Below are 19,490 nucleotides of genomic sequence, written 5' to 3' on the forward strand. Positions count from 1 at the left end.
AAAAAAAGACATTGTTACAGTCAGAAAAAGAAAAAGAAAATATTATAAATAGCTTTCTGCTGATATACTTAAAAGTTTAGAAAACATAAGGAAATTTCCAGAAAGTAGAGCTTACTAAAACTGATTCATTAAGGGATATAAAATATGAATAGTTTTATAACTAGTAATGAAATTAAAACAGTAATTAAAAAAAAAAAAATCTTTCCACAGAGAACACTTGAGGCCCAGTCAACTTCACCAGCACGGTCTACCTAACACTGAAGTGAAGTGAAGTGAAAGTGGCTCAGTTGTGTCTGACTCTTTGTGACCCCATGGACTATACAGTCCATGGGATTCTCCAGGCCAGAATACTGGAGCGGGTAGCCTTTCCCTTCTCCAGGGGATCCTCCAAACCCAGGGATTGAACCCAGGTCTCTCGTGTTGCAGGTGGATTCTTTACCAGCTGATCCACTAGGGAAGCCCAAGAATACTGAAATGGGTAGCCTGTCCCTTCGCCAGTGGATCTTCCCGACCCAGGAATTGAACTGGGGTCGCCTGCATTGCAGGCAGATCCTTTACCAACTGAGCTACCAGGGAAGCACACCTAACACTGAAAGAGCAATTAGCTCCAGTCTCACATAAACTTACATATAACCCTGATACCAAAGCATGACAAGTACAGGGAAAGAGAAATCATAGGCCAGTTTTACTTTTGAACAGAGATGTAAAAATTGTAAATAAAATGCTAGCAAATCAAAATCAATAATACGTAAACAAGATAGCACATATTTTGACTATGTTGTATTTGTCTCTCGAATGTAAACTTGCTTTAACATTAGAAAATTAATATAATCTATCCTATTTTAAAAGCTTAAATAAAAATCGCCAACTTTTCAGTAATACAGAATAAAAGAATTCTGTTTTTTTCACTGAGAAGCTATAATCACCATTTACTTTTTGTACTCCTATTTGCATATTCCCCACCCTGGCATTTTCCCATTTTGATCAGACTAATTTTCAGCCAGAAACATGAGGACCCCTATGGGGCATGCCGATAAGGCACATGTATGATTCTTCTCACTACAGAGAACAGGTCCAGATTAGCATTATCCCCATTTAGTCTTATGATACTTAAAAATCAGTGACTACCAAGGGCTTACTGAATACACGGTCCATTAATACATCTTGTAAGAGAAGGATAAATTGATCCAAAATACGATCTCTGCCTTCTAACCAAGAGAGACAAAATCTTTAAAAAAATCTTGAACTCTTGTAGACTGTAGGTGTTAGCCCCCCAATTCCAAGCCAGCCTCAGTGTCAAGTGAAACTTAATTAACCCTTCTTTACTCCAGTGCTTCCCCATTTTAACATACTTTCCCTAAAATCCCTTTTGAATTCTTTAGCCCTGAATTACCCACCAACTTGCTATTGCCTTCATATGTCCAGTTTAGACAAATCAAGATAAGATGCCAAATATTATTTTTAATTTTTTAAAAGGTTGAAGATGATTACCTCAGCATCTTTATTCATTGCTGAAGGGAAGACACTTTGCTTTTTATATTAAATTTGGTGAACAACAGAATAGTAGACTCTCAAGCTGAAGAATTTTAAAAGCTATTTGTTCCAGCTATCCCTTTGACTGTTCCTAACCTCTCTCCCATTTAGTGTTCTCAAGCCTTTACTTAAACACATCAAGGACTGTTGAACTTGCTTGTACAGAGTGGAACATTAAGAATTATCCACTAATGATGATGATGCTGATAAGTGTACTCCAATAAAAAAAAATGCATTTCTTCATTTCTTTCTTTCTTGTCACCTGTCAGTAGTTTTGGGGTTTTGAGTAGGTTGGGGAAGGGAGTTGCATTTCAAAATGCGTCCTCCACTCTAATGTGCCACAGAAATTCAGTGCATTGTCCTCAGAGAGGACACGTGATCTGTATTCAAAATAGAACACTAATAGGCTCACTTCCTAAAGATTGCCAAAGGCCAAAGAACTGACTTTTATCACCAGGGAGATAATATTATTTACCTCCCCTTAGTAAGATATGTGCTTCGAATTACTTTTTGTTTTTTCCCAGAAGGACACAGGTTCTTTTAGCTATCCTTTTCTACCCAATTCTCCTTGAAACCACAGACACAGATTTTAAGATAGTCAGCCTGTGTTTGCAATGTAATTTGTACTGGAGAAAGCTAGAGGCCCTCATGGGAATTAAGCTCCTGAATTTTATACCAAGAGTTGACATTAATAAATGACCAAAGACTCATATGGTGCTTCTGCTTTGGACTAAATGATTTACTACTGCTTTTGTTGATGTCAGTATTATCTAGGAATTGTAAACGTGCCATGACGGGGACAGCTGACACCTGGCTGTCAATTTGTTCAAATCCGCTGTGCTTCTTTCTGTTGGTATATTAGGTCTCAATTCAGAAAGGTAGCTGCTTCCAGTTAAAAGGAGTATTTTCTCTCTTGCCACTGAGGGTAATAAATTAGGGAGTTCTCTCTAAACAATCCACATAAATGCCAGATTAATGAGCACTAAATACGAACAGTATCACAAACACTGTTAGTACATGTTTCAGGATCCCCTAAATGCTCTGTGTTATCACCTGCCTGTGATGTGATGAGAAGCCTCTGACGTTCAAATGAAGGATGGAAAAGAAAGAACTAGAGGTAGAAAACAGGAGTGGTTAGGATGGCCAGAGAACAAGTCTGATGAATAAATGTCTACTCTGCCCCTGCTGCCACCACTGCTGGGCTGGACAGATTTCCTCATGGTTCTGGCCACATGGGAGAAGGCAATGGCACCCCACTCCAGTACTCTTGCCTGGAGAATCCCATGGATGGAGGAGCCTGGTAGGCTGCAGTCCATGGGGCTGCAAAGAGTCGGATACAACTGAGCGACTTCACTTTAACTTTTCACTTTCACGCATTGGAGAAGGAAATGGCAACCCACTCCAGTGTGCTTGCCTGGAGAATCCCAGGGATGGGGGAGCCTGGTGGGCTGCCATCTATGGGGTCACACAGAGTCGGACATGACTGAAGCGACTTAGCAGCAGCAGCAGCTGGCCACATGTTTTGGGAAGGCCAGGTGTCCTCTGGATACGAGTTGGCCAAGTAGAAAAGAGGAAACAAAGTCTATCAAACCTGATACCCAGAGACTTTGACTTATTAATGGAATATTCCATTCTCAGGGAAACATAACTTTGGCCCTGATCTAATGGGCTATTTTCATTGTCTTTAATGCTGATATTAAGTATACTACAAAGCTATTGGTGACGTTTTAGTCATAGGTTAGGTGTCAAAGATGTATTTTTTTAAGAACTGGTCATTTTAACAGGTACCTTTCAGAACCTGGGTGGTATACAATTTCCCTCATGTGTTTGTTCCCTATTGTCCAAAATGGATTACAGATAACTAAAATCATGAGCTGTGGCCAGATAATTGCTCACATTTCTTGGTCAGTTTGTCATATACCAGGAATTGTCTGAAATGTTCTACATATTTGAATCTTAACTCTCACAACACATCTATGAAATGCATACTGTTGAGCTAGTGGTAAACAATCTGCCAGTGCAGGAGGTGTAAGAGACACAGGTTTGACCCCTGGGGATCAGGTTTGACCCAGGGGATTGATAAGATCCCCTGGAGGAGGGCATGGTAACCCTCTCCAGTATTCTTGCCTGGAGAATCCCATGGACAGAGGAGCCAGGCTGCAGTCCATTGGTCGCAAAGAGTAGGACATGACTGAAGCAAATTAACACTAGACATGCCCATTATAAAGATGAGAAAACTGAAGTTTAGGTTACATAATTTGCTTGAAGTCACATAGTTGGTCATGGTGACTCTTGACTTGACCTCAAGGAATCTGACCACAAAACCCCAGCTCTTAACCACTGTTCTATTTAAATGAGCAAAGTCTCTAAAATGAAAGAAAATATCTTTTTCTTAAAATGGAAAAAATGAATTCATTGTTCCTAGGCTGTTGATAGATCTATGTAAGATAATGTATGTAAAATTCTCAGGACAGCACCTGGTCCTTAATGGCTTTGAATAAATTTTATCATTCATGATTATTGTGTCTTTAACATAAATATCAGGTCCATCACACGTTGGTCACCTTATTCTCACGGGGATTTGGTTCATGGAAGGTGGCATAGCGCCTTTGGTGCATAAGCATGCTAATTGCAGGCTTTAGAACCAAACCTGGGTGGCACTTTGCAAATGGGATTAAAGCCCTAGCTTGTAGCTGCCAAGTACCCAGCAGAGCAAGGATCTCAATGTTTGGCAGATTTTCTGTTCCAGCATCCTTTCTGAAAGCAGGGTTTTCCCAGTGATGTATTTTATAAACATATCAAATTGCCACTTGTTTCTTATGCTTTTCTGATAAGAGAAACATTTGGAATCTGTGTCCTGCCACATTTAAACACTAAATATTCAGCTTTTAAAAAACACATTTTACCTCTTCCTTCAGAGCACCCGAGAGGATTATGGAGGCAGACATCATGGCCTCCTTTGGTTCTCTGTGTGTAGAGATCTCTAGGCCCAGGGAGTGCTTTGGCCTTTGGTATTTAGAGGGGTGCTGTAAGTCACTTTCCTTACTAGCCTGGAGAACCTCTGCTCAGTGCTTATCATGGTCTGAATATTTTGTCCCCCCCCCCCCAAATTTATACATTGAAGCCCTAACCCCAATGTGTTAGTTGTCAGAGATGGAGCCTTGAGGACGGAAGAGGGGAGAACAGAGTTAGATGAGGTCATGGTGACGGCATCCTCCTGATGGGGTTAGTGTCCTTCTAAGAAGAGGCACCAGAGAGCTCATTGAGCATGGGGCACTGTAGACGATAATGGTGTCCATGTTCAGGGAAAGAAAACACAAGCCACCTCCCTGTGGTCAGTAGGCTTCTTTTGAGGTTAGCAAGAGAGTGAAAAGAGACTGGCATGAGGCTCAGGGTGGGCCTAAAAACATCAAGCACTATCATATTTCACAGAGCAAGAGTTACCAGACCTACATTTTTTGAATTTTCCCATGAGTTCTTCCAAGTTAAATGACTGATTTTGCCTCAGGATTGTTGGGTTTTGTATAGAAAAATCTAATGTGACAACAGATTGGAAGAGAGTAATGGGAATAGTCTACTGTATATTTGAGTTGAAATGCAGTTGACTTATGATGTTGTGTTAATTCCTGCTGTACAGCAAAGTGTCTTAGTTATACACATCTACTGCATTGCTTTAAAATGCACTTTGTTGTTTGTGGTCCATTTATATAGAAGCTAATATGATTGTCTTGGCTCCTTGGCAGAGGATCTGCATTCTCAGCATCACTTCAGCAAAAGTTGTTAAGGTAATAGTGTGAGGGCCTTTTGATCTTTCTGATTAGCATGGAGCTTAGCTAACCTGATGATATGACTCTGACTGAAACTGGGTTTGGGTCTGTTAATACAGCATAATAAATTCAAATGGAGCTTCCTTGGGCTGTCTAATCCAAGAAACAAAGTTCTCATAAACAACTTTGCTTAAAGAAAGAAGTTTAAGTGTATCATTTGTTTTGATTTTTTAAATTAATCTTCATGTTGCTTTTCCTGCTTAAGAAGTGAAACCCTGGGGTACTACAACTGTGGGTGATTCAGCAACCCATTCAATAAATGTGTAATAAACACCAGATATGTCACAGGCTAGGGTCAGACTTTATTTTGGGGGCTCCAAAATCACTGCAGATGGTGATTGCAGCCATGAAGTTAAAAGACACTTACTCCTTGGAAGGAACATTATGACCAACCTAGATAGCATATTAAAAAGCAGAGACATTACTTTGCCAACAAAGGTCTGTCTAGTCAAGGCTTTGATTCTTCCAGTAGTCATGTGTGGATGTGAGAGTTGGACTGTGAAGAAAGCTGAGCACCGAAGAATTGATGCTTTTGAACTGTGGCATTGGAGAAGACTCTTGAGAGTCCCTTGGACTGCAAGGAGATCCAACCAGTCCATTCTAAAGGAGATCAGTCCTGGGTGTTCTTTGGAAAGAATGATGCTAAAGCTGAAACTCCAATACTTTGGCCACCTCATGTGAAGAGTTGACTCATTGGAAAATACTCTGATGCTGGGAGGGATTGGGGGCAGGAGGAGAAGGGGATGACAGAGGATGAGATGGCTGGATGGCATCACCGACTTGATGGACGTGAATTTGAGTGAACTCTGGGAGTTGGTGATGGACAGGGAGGCCTGGTGTGCTGCAATTCATGGGGTCGCAAAGAGTCAGACATGACTGAGCGACTGAACTGAACTGACTGATGTGCAAGGTGCTAGGGATACCATAGTCAAACATAAAAGACAAGTGCCCAACCCTATGCTACTTGCCTTATGTGTGACCTACCAGGCTATCAATGATTCTACCCATTTCTGAGCTCAGTCTTCTGGCCACACATTACTGGAGCCAGGACAGAGAATGTGAGTAGGCCAGGCAGACAGAGAGCATTCAGAGGAGTATACAGAAACAGGACAAGCATTTTGAAGTCTGTGTTGAAATGGAAAGCAAAGCTGCCCTTGCAATTCAGTGAATAGACTTTAATATTAAAGTAAACTTTCAGTTCAGTTCAGTCGCTCAGTCGTGTCTGACTCTTTGCAACCCCATGACCTGCAGCACGCCAGGCCTCCCTGTCCATCACCAACTCCCGGAGTTCACCTAAACTCATGTCCATCGAGTCAGTAATGCCATCCAGCCATCTCATCCTCTGTCGTCCCCTCTCCTCCTGCCCCCAATCCTTCCCAGCATCAGAGTCTTTTCCAATGAGTCAACTCTTCGCATGAGGTGGCCAAAGTACTGGAGTTTCAGCTTTAGCATCATTCCTTCCAAAGAACACCCAGGACTGATCTCCTTCAGAATGGACTGGTTGGATCTCCTTGCAGTCCAAGGGACTCTCAAGAGTCTTCTCCAACACCACAGTTCAAAAGCATCAATTATTCGGTGCTCAGCTTTCTTCACAGTCCAACTCTCACATCCATACATGACCACTGGAAAAACCATGACCTTGACTAGATGGACCTTTGTTGGCAAAGTAATGTCTCTGCTTTTGAATATGCTATCTAGGTTGGTCATAACTTTCCTTCCAAGGAGTAAGCATCTTTTAATTTCATGGCCGCAATCACCATCTGCAGTGATTTTGGAGCCCAAAAATATAAAGTCTGACACTGTTTCTCCATCTATTTGCCATGAAGTGATGGGACCAGATGCCATGATCTTAGATTTCTGAATGTTGAGCTTTAAGCCAACTTTTTCACTCTCCTCTTTCACTTTCATCAAGAGGCTTTTTAGTTCCTCTTCACTTTCTGCCATAAGTGTGGTGTCATCGGCATATCTGAGGTTATTGATATTTCTCCTGGCACTCTTGATTCCAGCTTGTGTTTCTTCCAGCCCAGCGTTTCTCATGATGTACTCAGCATAGAAGTTAAATAAGCAGGGTGACAATATACAGCCTTGACATACTCCTTTTCCTATTTAGAACCAGTCTGTTGTTCCATGTCCAGTTCTAGCTGTTGCTTCCTGACCTGCATACAGGTTTCTCGAGAGGCAGGTCAGGTGGTCTGGTATTCCCATCTCTTTCAGAATTTTCCACAGTTTGTGGTGATCCACACAGTCAAAGGCTTTAGCATAGTCAATAAAGCAGAAATAGATGTTTTTCTGGAACTCTCTTGCTTTTTTGATGATCCAGTGGATATTGGCAATTTGATCTCTGGTTCCTCTGCCTTTCCTAAAACCAGCTTGAACATCTGGAATTTCACAGTTCACGTATTGCTGAAGCCTGGCTTGAGGAATTTTGAGCATTCCTTTACTAGCATGTGAGATGAGTGCAATTGTGCGGTAGTTTGAGCATTCTTTGGGCAGTTGCAAACATAACAAAATTGTTTGCTTTGGTAAAGACATGTCACCCTGCTATATATCATTGTATGAAAAGAGTGTTGGGTCAGATTGACTAAAGAAGATCAGCAGAATATGAACAATAGAGGAAAAGTATCTGAAGTGGTTGCAGACAAGACACTTTTCCTAATTACCTTGGTGAAATTCACCAGTCCCCAATAAGAGGAGATTGGAAATTCACATCAGAACCTGCTGTACATAATTTGTAGTTTTCTGTATGTAATTATACTTAAGTAAATTGTAGAGGAATCTGCATATGTTATCCTTTCGTAGTACAAATTGAATCATTTTAATGAATCCCTTTTTTTGCAATTAAAAGTCATGTATCAAGACCCACTGAAGTGAAAACTCCACAGGCAGGGCCTGCATTTCCTCATGCTCGCTGCTCTACCCCCTGCACCTAGCATGGTGTCTGTGAGCAGCCCTTTCTTTGTCAAGTTTTCTGACTGCCCAGGTCTTTTGCATACTCATCCTTCCCTTGGGAAAAGGTATCATCTTACAAATGCTATCTCCCCAAAGAGGAAACCAGAAAACACATTTCCCAGCCTTTCTTGCAGCTGAGACGGATATACGTGACTGACTTTCCACCAGCCAGCTGCACCCACAAGGGACTTCAAATCAGAAGTAAACATAAAGAAGCAAGCATCACCCCAAATCTAATTTTTTCTGGCAAAGGTAGCAACTGAAGCATCTGTCTTTCTCCTCCAGTAAGCTTTCCCCGAGCAGCCCCCATCCCTCATGAGGGCTGTTGGGTTAGACCTTCTCTAGGCTTACTTTTCACTGTACTTTTCTGTGCTGTTCTAATGGTTAGCATCTTTTATTAGGTTCTAATCTGCTGTGGTAGTTAAGGTAATCCTAATTCCTCTCCAAACCAAAAATATATGGTGAATCCAACACAAAAGAAGTTTCCTTTTCCTGATCACATAAAGGTAAAATAGTACCTGGGCTCAGCAGACAACCCTGCTGCAGGAGGTAGTTCACAGATCCAGGCATCTTCTGTCACGCAGCTTTGCCATCTGTACCACACAGCTTCCAACGGTGCCATGCCCATCTGAACCAGGCCAGAGGCAAAGGGCAGGAAGAATCACACTCTGCGGGTTTTATGAGCTAGGCTCTGCAGCTATGCTTATCACTGGTGTTCACATTCTGTTGCTGAGAGCTCAACCACGTGGCAGATACAGTCTAGCTTCCCGTAGTTTCTTCCAGGTATGTCGACACCAGAAAATGACAGTAAAGTGCTGTATCTAACTTTCTATCTTCCCACTTGCTTCCTTCCTGCTCAAATGGGGAAAAGGATGACAGAAGGCTCATCTTACAGAACACTAAATCACAGACAGCTGTAGCTGTGATCTGGCTTCCCATTTTTCGGCTCATTGGTGCTTTTCGCTAAACATTTCTGTTGGACTGGGAGAAGGCGCATTTCATTGGGTAGTTATTTCTAAATGCTTTGCCTGAAATGGCTTTTATCTCCAGGCACCCCATGTGTCACTTTGAAAGGGAAAATGCTTAGTGTGCAGCCGGGAGCCACATGTGTTCTGACATGTGGATTTCCAAATCATTGCCTCTTGGCCACCCACAGGCTAACACAGGAAACATCTCCTCTCCTCCCCACCCCCAACCCCGTCTCTTCTGGACCTAGGTGCCTTATCAGCAGCCAGGGAGAGCTGGGAGTACTACTCGGGAGCCAGGGACCCCCAGAGCCCGGACTTGCAGAGTCAGCCAGCCCTGCAGAAGCTTTTGGAGTATGGGGGAAGTTCTTTGCACCAGCAGGCTGCTGTGCTCCGCAAGCTGCTCATGAAGTCCCCGCGCTTTGGCAACTCCATAGGAGGAAGCTATCTAGAACTGGCCAACACGGTGAGTCCTTTCTGGTTCAGAGAACACATCTTTAGGCCTGGGTGGATGCCAATCTGCATATTTGAATTCTGAGCTCCAGAGGACATATCAGGTATTGTCTCTTTTTATTGAGCTAAACATTGTACCATCTCCAGCATTGCCAATAATGTTAAGTGCTCCAAATGCTTATGACTGGTGACTTCCCTTGTACTATTAAGAGCAGAGTGATTGGTTAAAAAGTGTTTTAAGTCTGTACCTTGTACGGATTTAATTTCCAGCATATCTACAATGGCTTCACCTTAATGAGAACACTTTTCTGGTATCAGACATTACAGATTAATAGGATGTAATCCTCTGTGCTTCCCAACTTGGACTTTACTCGTTTGAAAAAGAAAATGCTTCATTGAAAGTTTGATCAGTCTTTCTGCTTGTACTTTAAAAACATACTCTGTTGAAAACTTGGAATCTCATTAGGCTTAATTTGAACTTCCTTTTTACCTCAGGATGAATTATTACCATGATGATCCTTGAATGAAAAGCTGTTGCCTTCCTTTTTAAGTTGAGCTGGGAAACGAGGCTGGGTGGCTGATGGCCTGGGCTCTATTGAGGGTGACATGCACACAGTTTATAAATTAAGGTTGCTATCCAGCCATGGTGTGAAAGGCCCATAAACGGACCTGAGATTTTGAAACTGAAGTTTGAAACTGAAGGTGGTATATTCGTGACAACTTCACTTATGCATATTTACAATCTGCTTTGAGGTTTGACCAATGGTTTTCAGACTTTTTAAGTCTAAGGCATATTTTCTAATTCTGACATTTTTGGTGACGTGTTTGAAGCCACTAATAATCCTAAATACACAGCAGGAGTTAAAGTACAATCATCAGACAAATCCTAATTTAGAGACATTCTGTACAATATTTGACCAGTACCCCTAGAGATTGTCAAGGATATTGAAAGTAAGGAAAGTTTGAGAAAGAGAAACTGTCACAGCTAAGAGAAGCCTAAGAAGATCTGACAACTAAATATAATGTGGTACCCTGGCTGGGACATCAGGTACAAACTAAGAAAATCTGGGTAAATTATGGATTTTAGTTACTAACAATGTACCAGTATTGATTCATAAATTGTGACACTATACCATAATGATGTACGATGTTTATAACAGGGGAAACTGGATAAGAAGTGTATGACAACTCTCTGTCCCATCTTTGCAACTTTTCAAAAAAATTTTAAATATATTAAAACTACACAGGCTCACACACACAGTCACTACTAGGGTGTAACTATGTTTCATAAGATCTGTAAAAGAACCCATAGTCATTGCATTGTCCCTTTAAGGACATTCTTGCTCCATTTGCGTAGAACAATTGACTATCCTGGGACTTCCCTGGTGGCTCGGATGGTAAAGTGTCTGCCTACAATGCGGGAGACCCGGGTTCGATCCCTGGGTCAGGAGGGTCCCCTGGAGAAGGAAATGGCAACGCACTCTAGTACTCTTGCCTGGAAAATCCCATGGACAGAGGAGCATGGTGGGCTACAGTCCATGGGGTCGCAAAAAGTCAGACATGACTGAGCGACTCCCCTTTACTTTCACTTTACTTTATTGACTATCCTAATTTGCCTTCCTGTGTGCCCAGGAGACTAGCCAAGCAGCAAGAAATATGTCATCTTTCTCTGTCATGGGCTTGGATTTCGGCTATGCTTTTACAAATAATTTGCAGCAAATTGAACTTTACTCTTTGCTATGTCAGATCAGCCTTTTTCAAGACAGTGACATAGAAGTGTGGGTTATAGCAAAAATCAGTGTTACACATGGATCAAAATTTAGTGGCCCCTGCCCTGAAGAGTTCAGGGCTCGAGGCCCACCAGTTTTCTGCAGCAAACCTCCTAGTGAGAACTGCAAAAATTGGTGGTTTCCTACCTCTGCTCATCTCTGTGATTCTTTCCCCACCCACCTCCCCACAAAACCTCCCCTGGCATGTGCCTTCCAGGGATCGAACCCACAACCCTGCTGTAGAAGCGCAGAGTCTTAACCACTAGGCCATCAGGGAAGTCCCAGTGCCTTGATCTTAACCTTTGCAGTAACTGCTTGCGTTCTGTTCTGTTCTCTTTACAGTCCTGTCAGAGGCCAGCTCAGCTCCCAGGTTCCCATCAGCCAGGTTCTCTTTGTGAATTATTGGTGAAGCTTTGGAATTGCTGGAGCTCTGCCTGCAAGGGCCCCTCCAGAGGCTAGTTTGAGATACACTCGCTTAAATGTTGAGCACCAGCTCACGTAGGAGTGTTCGTTTTATTAAAAGTCATGACCTTGGAAGTCCCTTGTGGTCTAGTGATTAGGACTCCACACTTTCACTACTGAGGGCCTGAATTTAGTGACCTGCTTGGGGAACTAAAAGCCCACAAGGCACACAGTGTGGTTAAAAAAAAAGTCATGACCTACACATTTACAGTCGCACACTTTTTTGTATATATGTTGTTGACACAAATAACCAACAATCAATCTATAATAGCAATAGAAAAGAGCTTTATTTGAATCAGCTGAGGACGATAGCCTGGAAAACAGCCTCTCAGATAGCTTCTGAAGAACTGGTCCAGAGAATCACACTTTTCAGCTGTTTTATATCTTATCAGAACAAAGAACATTAAGCAAGTTGTGGATTCATTTCTTCAAGGTTTCAAAAAAAGAGATCAGATGTACACAACAGCCAGCATGGCCTTGGCACCTGGGGGAGCCCTGGCATTGGTGTCCCAAGACAAAAATTCTTTACTTCTGATCAGTGTGCCCTTTCCCTTATTAATTAAAGCAGATGTACAATGTATGTTTGATAGAACACAGTCTATTTTAGTTGCTGTAAGATTCAGGTTTACTCAAGTATAAGCCAGGATGGGTTCTCCATACCTCAATATGTGAAAATTTCTTTTACTGATGTTATATGTCTATAAAAGCTTATAATGAACACAGAATCACTGATGGTGATGTATTCAGTGGTATTCATTGGAATACACTGAATAAGTTTCTTTTTAAAAAAGTTGTTATTCCACAAATGAACAAATAAAATTGCACATGCTACTTAAGGTGATCCTTGGTGAGAATCAGACCAAAATGAAAATGTAGGCACTTGAACTAAGTAACAGTGATTATGTTCTTTATTTTCTCACTGATTTGAACAAGCACAGTTTTATTTTTTTTTATTTATTTTTTAAATAATTTTTTAGGGGTCTTAAAACGACTATTTTATTATGCTCATGTACTCTGTGGATCGGGAATTAGGCAGGGCAGAGGGAGGGTGGCTTGTCTGTATTCCTTCACATCCAGGTGTCCTGAGTTTCCTCACAATATGGCAGCTTCAGTGTTTTTTTTTTTTTAATTGGAGGCTAATTACTTTACAATATTGTATTGGTTTTGCCATACATCAACATGAATATGCCACGGGTGTACACACGTTCCCCATCATGAACCCCCTCCCACTTCCCTCCCCGTACCATCCTTCTGGGTCATCCCAGTGCACCAGCCCCAAGCATCCTGTATCCTGCATCAAACCTGGACTGGTGATTCGTTTCTTATATGATATTATACATGTTTCAATGCCATTCTCCCAAATCATCCCACCCTCTCCCTCTCCCACAGAGTCCAAAAGACTGTTCTATACATCTGTGTCTCTTTTGCTATCTTGCATACAGGGTTATCATTACCATCTTTCTAAATTCCGTATATATGCATTAGTATACTGTATTGGTGTTTTTCTTTCTGGCTTACTTCATTCTGTATAATCGGCTCCAGTTTCATCCACCTGATCAGAACCGATTCAAATGTATTCTTTTTAATGGCTGAGTAATACTCCATTGTGTATGTGTACCACAGCTTTCTTATCCATTCATCTGCTGATGGGCATCTAGGTTGCTTCCATGTCCTGGCTATTATAAACAGTGCTGCAATGAACATTGGGGTACATGTGTCTCTTTCAGTTCTGGTTTCCTCAGTGTGTATGCCCAGCAGTGGGATTGCTGGGTTGTATGGCAGTTCTGTTTCCAGTTTTTTAAGGAATCTCCACACTGTTCTCCATAGTGGCTGTACTAGTTTGCATTCCCACCAACAGTGTAAGAGGGTTCCCTTTTCTCCACATCCTCTCCAGCATTTATTGCTTGTAGACTTTTGGATCGCAGCCATTCTGACTGGCATGAAATGGTACCTCATTGTGGTTTTGATTTGCATTTCTCTGATAATGAGTGATGTTGAGCATCTTTTCATGTGTTTGTTAGCCATCTGTATGTCTTCTTTGGAGAAATGTCTATTTAGTTCTTTGGCCCATTTTTTGATTGGGTCGTTTATTTTTCTGGAATTGAGCTGCAGGAGTTGCTTATATATTTTTGAGATTAGTTGTTTGTCAGTTGCCTCATTGCTATTATTTTCTCCCATTCTGAAGGCTGTCTTTTCACCTTGCTTATAGTTTCTTTTGTTGAAGCACAGTTTTTAAGAATTCCCTGGTGGTCCTTAGGATGCCATGCTTCCACTGCAAGGGGCAAGGGTTCAATCCCTGGTCAGGGAACTAAGATCACACAAGATGCTTGGTGCAGCCAGAAAAAAGAAAACACACAAACTTAAAAAATATGTTTTATTGAAGTGTAGTTGATTTACAATGTTGTGTTAGTTTCTGCTGTGTAGCCAAGTGATTCAGTTATACATACATAAATAAATATTCTTTTTAATACTCTTTCCTATTTTAGTTTATCACAGGGTATTGAATATACAGTAGGGCCTTCTTGTTTATCTGTCCTGTATATGCTGTATCTGCTACCCCAAACTTCCACTCCATCCCTTCCCCACCCCACTCCCCCTTGGTAACTATAAGTCTGTTCTCTATGTCTGTGAATCTATATCTGCTTCACAAATATGTTCATTTTTGTTGTATTTTAGATTCCATATATAAGTGATATCATATGATATTTGTCCTCCCCTTTCTGACTTACTTCACTTAATATCATAATCTCTAGTTGTATCCATATGGCTGCAAGTGGCATTAATTTATTCTTTTTTTATGGCTGAGTAATATTCCATTGTGTACATATACTGCATCTTTATTCATTCATCTGCCAGTGGACATTTAGGTTGCTTCCATGTCTTGGCTATTGTAAATAGTACATGAACACTGAGGTGCATGAATCTTTTAGAAGTAAGTTTTCATCTTTTCTGCATATATGCATAAGAGTGACATTACTGGATCACACGGCACCTCTATGTTTAGTTTCTTTTTATTTTAATTGAAGGATAATTATAATATTGTGCTGGTTTCTGCCATACATCAGCATGGATCAGCCATAGGTACTCATATGTCCCCTCCCTCTTAAGCCTCCCTCCCACCTCCCACGCCATCCAACCCCTCTAGGTTGTCACAGAACGCTGGTTTGAGTTCCCTGTGCCTTACAGCAAATTCCCATTGGCTATCGTTTTTACATATGGTAGTGTATGTGTTTCCGTGTTACTCTCTCCATTCATCCTACCCTTTCCTTCCTACCCCTCCCATGTCCATAAGTCTGTTCTCTGTGTCTGCATCTCCATTGCTGCCCTGCAAATAGGTTCATCAGTACCATCTTTCTAGATTCCATATATTTGTTAATATACAATGTTTGTTTTTCTCTTTCTGACTTACTGCACTCTGCATAATAGGCTCTAGGTTTATCCACCTCATTAGCACTTACTCAAATGCATTTCTTTTTATGGTATTTTTAGTTTTTTAAGGAACCCCCATACTGTTTTCCATAGTGGCTGTACAAACTTCCATTTCCACCAACAATGTAGGAGGATTCCCTTTTCTCCACACCCTCTCCAGAATTTGTTATTTGTAGACTGTTTAATGTTGACCATGCTGACTAATATAAAGTGGTACTTCATTGTAGTTTTGATTTGCGTTTCTCTGATAATGAACAGCTTGGAGCATCTTTTGATATGCCTTTTAATCATCTCTGTATGTCTTCTTTGGAGAAATGTTTAGGTCTTCTGCTCATTTTTTTAATTGGGTTTTTTACTTTTTTATTATTGAGTTGTATGAACTGTTTGTATATTTTGGAAATTAAAGCCTTGCTTAATTAATTAATTAAGTCACATTATTTGCAAATACTTTCTCCCAGTCCATAGGTTGTCTTTCGTTTTCATTTTGTGGTTTCCCGTGCTATTCAAAACCTTGTAAGTTTGCTTTGGTTCTGTTTGTTTTTATTTTTATTTCTGTTGCCTTGGGAGACTGACCTAAGAAAACATTGATACAATTTATGTCAGAGAATGTTTTGCCTGTGATCTCTTCTAGGAGTTTTATGGTGTCAGGTCTTATGTTTAAATCTTTAAGCCATTTTAAGTTTATTTTTGTTTCTGGTGTGAGCGAATGTTCTAATGTCATTGATTTACATGCAGCTGTCCAACTTTCCCAATACTACTTGCTGAAGAGACTGTCTTTTCTCCATAGGATATTCTTGCCTCGTTTGTTGAAGATTAATTGTTCATAGGTGTGTGGGTTTATCTCTGGGCTCCCTGTTCCGTTCCATTGGCCAATATCTCTCTTTTTATGCCAGTGCCACACTGTTTTGATTACTGTAGCTTTGTAGTATTGTCTGATGTCTCAGGGGGTTATGCTTCTATCCTTGTTCTTTTCCCTGAGGACTGCTTTCGCAATTCTGGGTCTTGTATGGTTCCATGTAAATTTTAGGATTATTTGTTCTAGTTCTGTGAAAAATATCATGGGTAATTTGGTAGGGATTGCATTAAATCTGTAGATTGCTTTGGGTAGTGTGGCCATTTTAACAATATTTATTCTTCCAGTCCAAGAACATGGGATATCCTTCAATTTCTTTGAATAATCTTAAATTTCCTTTATTAATGTTTTATAGTTCTCAGCATATAAATCTTTCATCTCCTTAGTCAGGTTTATTCCTAAGTATTTTTTATGTGATTTTAAAAGGGATGGTTTGTTTACATTCCCTTTCTGATATTCCACTGTTAGTGGAAAATACAAAATTTAAAAATACATTTTAAACTCACAGATCTTTAATAATGGCCTTGGACCTTATGGTGAAAGTGACCTTTCTCAGTCGTGTCCAGCTCTTTGTGACTCCCGGTTCTTCGTCCTTTCCTGTATATTCACCATTTGTCATGTGACTTTGGTGTCTTCCTGTCAAATATGTGAGAAGTTGTAAAAGATTATTGTGTTTTTTTTTACCCCCTAGAACCCCCAAAAGATTATTATTTTAACCATTATGTTTAGGGTGGTTTGTTTCATAGAAATAGTTGACTTAAGGTCTGCTTACAGGGGTCCAGGGAGCCCAGTTCAAGAAATACCTCTTAAAAGTGGCCAAAGAAAGCAAATTGCCTCTCTAAATTGCACACTTGGGCAATCCCTTCACTTATATAACCGCATAAGAGTAATTTATGTTCTTTCTAAAACAAATCTTGAACTAATAAAAATCTGGGGTTTGGGTTTTTTTTAAGTAGCTACTAAGAGCAAAAGAGCTTCACAGGTGGTGCTAGTGGTAAAGAACCCTCCTGCCAGTACAGGAGATGCAAGAGACACGGGTTTTATCCCTGGGTTGTGAAGATCCCCTGGAGAAGGAAATGGCAACCCACTCCATTCTTGCCTGGAAAATTCCATAGACAGAGGAGCCTGGTAGTCCATGGGGTCACAAGAGTCAGACACCACTGAACAACTGAGCATGACAATGATGAAGACCAAAAGATATGTTGGGAATTCCCTAGTGATCCAATGGTTAGGACTTCATGCTTCCATTGCAGAGGGCACAGGTTCAATCCCTGGTCAGGGAACTAAGAGTCCACAAGCCACATGGCATGGCCAAAAAAAAAATTAAAAGATATTTTATCAGTGCCCAGTTAGGAGATAGGAAACACATCATATTTCACACAGGGAAAGTTTAATGTAAAAAATTATTAACTAGAAGCAGGTGATTACCTACTGAGGAATCAAGAAAATCTAATAAATCCAGGAATAGCACATGTGAAGAGAAGTCACTCCCTCTAAAACTGAGTCAGAATACCCAAGGAAGGAACATATTTGGAAGAGGGCCCTTCCTTTACCCAGTGCTGAGGTTCACACTTCATTGAAATGGAGCAGCTAGTACCTGCTGCATGGCAGAGAAATTCCCTGAGATGCAGCAGGAAGCTAGCCCTCCAGACAGTCAACCCAACTGTGGGTTGCCACCCACTGGGGCATCACCAAGAAAGTGCCCACAGAGGAATCCTCTGGGAAACTGCCCACCAGAGTAGTGGCAAAACCCACTGAGAAGTCTCTCAGCTGGTGCCCCTGAAACTTACTGGAGATGAGTGCTTACCTAGATGTCCTACTGACCTCCACCCACCCCAAGAGGAAGCAGGGAAGAGTACAACAGAAAGAGCATCCTCTTCTTCCCCCAGGAGTGCTCCAGTGTCCCTACTGACAGAGGGAAAATGTCCAGGGAAGGTGGATTTGGAGATAAGAGGTGATAAACTCACACAGGCATTTCTAACGTTGAGACACTTCTGGGAGCATCCTACACAACATTTACCTTTCTAGGCATCCCTTCTGCTAGCAGTTACCTGTCGTCTTCTCCTTCTACCAAACACAGTGGATATTTTAACTTTGAGGTTTAACACGTTGTTCAAAATGGAAAGCCAGCACAGTGGATATAACTTTGAGGTTTAACACATTGTTCAAATGGAAAGCCAACAAGGTGATGTTGTACATGGAAACTTGTAGCAATTAGAGTTTTGTCTGAGAAGCAGAATGACTACCCATGATATATAATAAAGGATCTACAGAAAATGACTCACAGACATGGAGAACAGCCTTGTGGTTGCCAAGAGAAAGAGGGGATGAGAGAAGAATGGAGTGGGAGTTTGGGATTAACGGATACAAACTACTATGTATAGAATGGATAAACAACAAGGTCCTACTGTATAGCACAGGGAACTATATTCAGTGAAAGGCATAGTCGCTCAGTAGCATCTGACTCTTTGCAGCCCTATGGACTGTAGTCCGCCAGACTCCTCTGTCCATGGAATTCTCTAGGCAAGAATACTGGAGTGAGTTGCCATTTCCTTCTCCAGGGGATCTTCCCAACTCAGGGATTGAACCCAGGTCTCCTGCATTGCAGGCAGATTGTTTACCATCTGAGCCACCAGGGAAGCCCCACTATATTCAATACCCTGAGATAAACCATAATGGAAAAGAATATAAAAAAGAATGCATATATATGTATGTATAACACTGTATCACTTTACTGTACAGCAGAAATTAACACAACATTGTAAATCAAGTACACTTCAAAAAAGAATAAAGGCTCTGCGGTAGGACAGTCTGTGCAGGCTGTTGATTCTTCGTCTGTGTTGAGCCTAGAGTAACTCTAGACCTGGCACATGAGCAGATACAAAGGAAAGCTGGATGTAGAGAACAGGTGGGAGTGCACGAGCACAGATTGGGATCCCTGAGGACAAACTGGGACCCAGTTCTGTCTCTGAACCATTCCAACCTCAGTGCTGTGGGTGACCTACAGGAGAGCTGACACTCATTATCAAGGAACCACATACACACCTGGCCCAGGACTCAGAGACACTGAAGGAAGAGGCCTGGAGGAACTGAAGTTGCTACAAGTCTGATGCACCAAGTAAGCAGGCAGCAGACTCGCAACAACTTTCAGAGCATAAAAAGTATGACTTCTTCATTTCTACCTTCTGGTCTTCATACAGAGCTTCTCTTATGGCCATCAGAACCATATAAGAAAGAGAACTTTCGCCTC

At 41.3% G+C, this 19,490-nt stretch overlaps 1 protein-coding gene across 2 annotated transcripts in view; it reads left to right on the forward strand.

The window, feature by feature from the left end:
• Nucleotides 1-19,490, forward strand: part of MCC (MCC regulator of WNT signaling pathway) — a 533,511-nt gene that overhangs the window by 136,723 nt on the left and 377,298 nt on the right. For both annotated transcript variants that reach the window (XM_010808842.4, XM_059890654.1), the window contains exon 3: nt 9,526-9,740. In XM_010808842.4, the coding sequence (XP_010807144.1) occupies nt 9,526-9,740 (215 nt within the window). The remainder of the gene's footprint in view (nt 1-9,525; nt 9,741-19,490) is intronic.

The sequence above is a fragment of the Bos taurus genome, chromosome 10 (genome assembly GCF_002263795.3).
Source record: "Bos taurus isolate L1 Dominette 01449 registration number 42190680 breed Hereford chromosome 10, ARS-UCD2.0, whole genome shotgun sequence".
NCBI lineage: Eukaryota > Metazoa > Chordata > Mammalia > Artiodactyla > Bovidae > Bos > Bos taurus.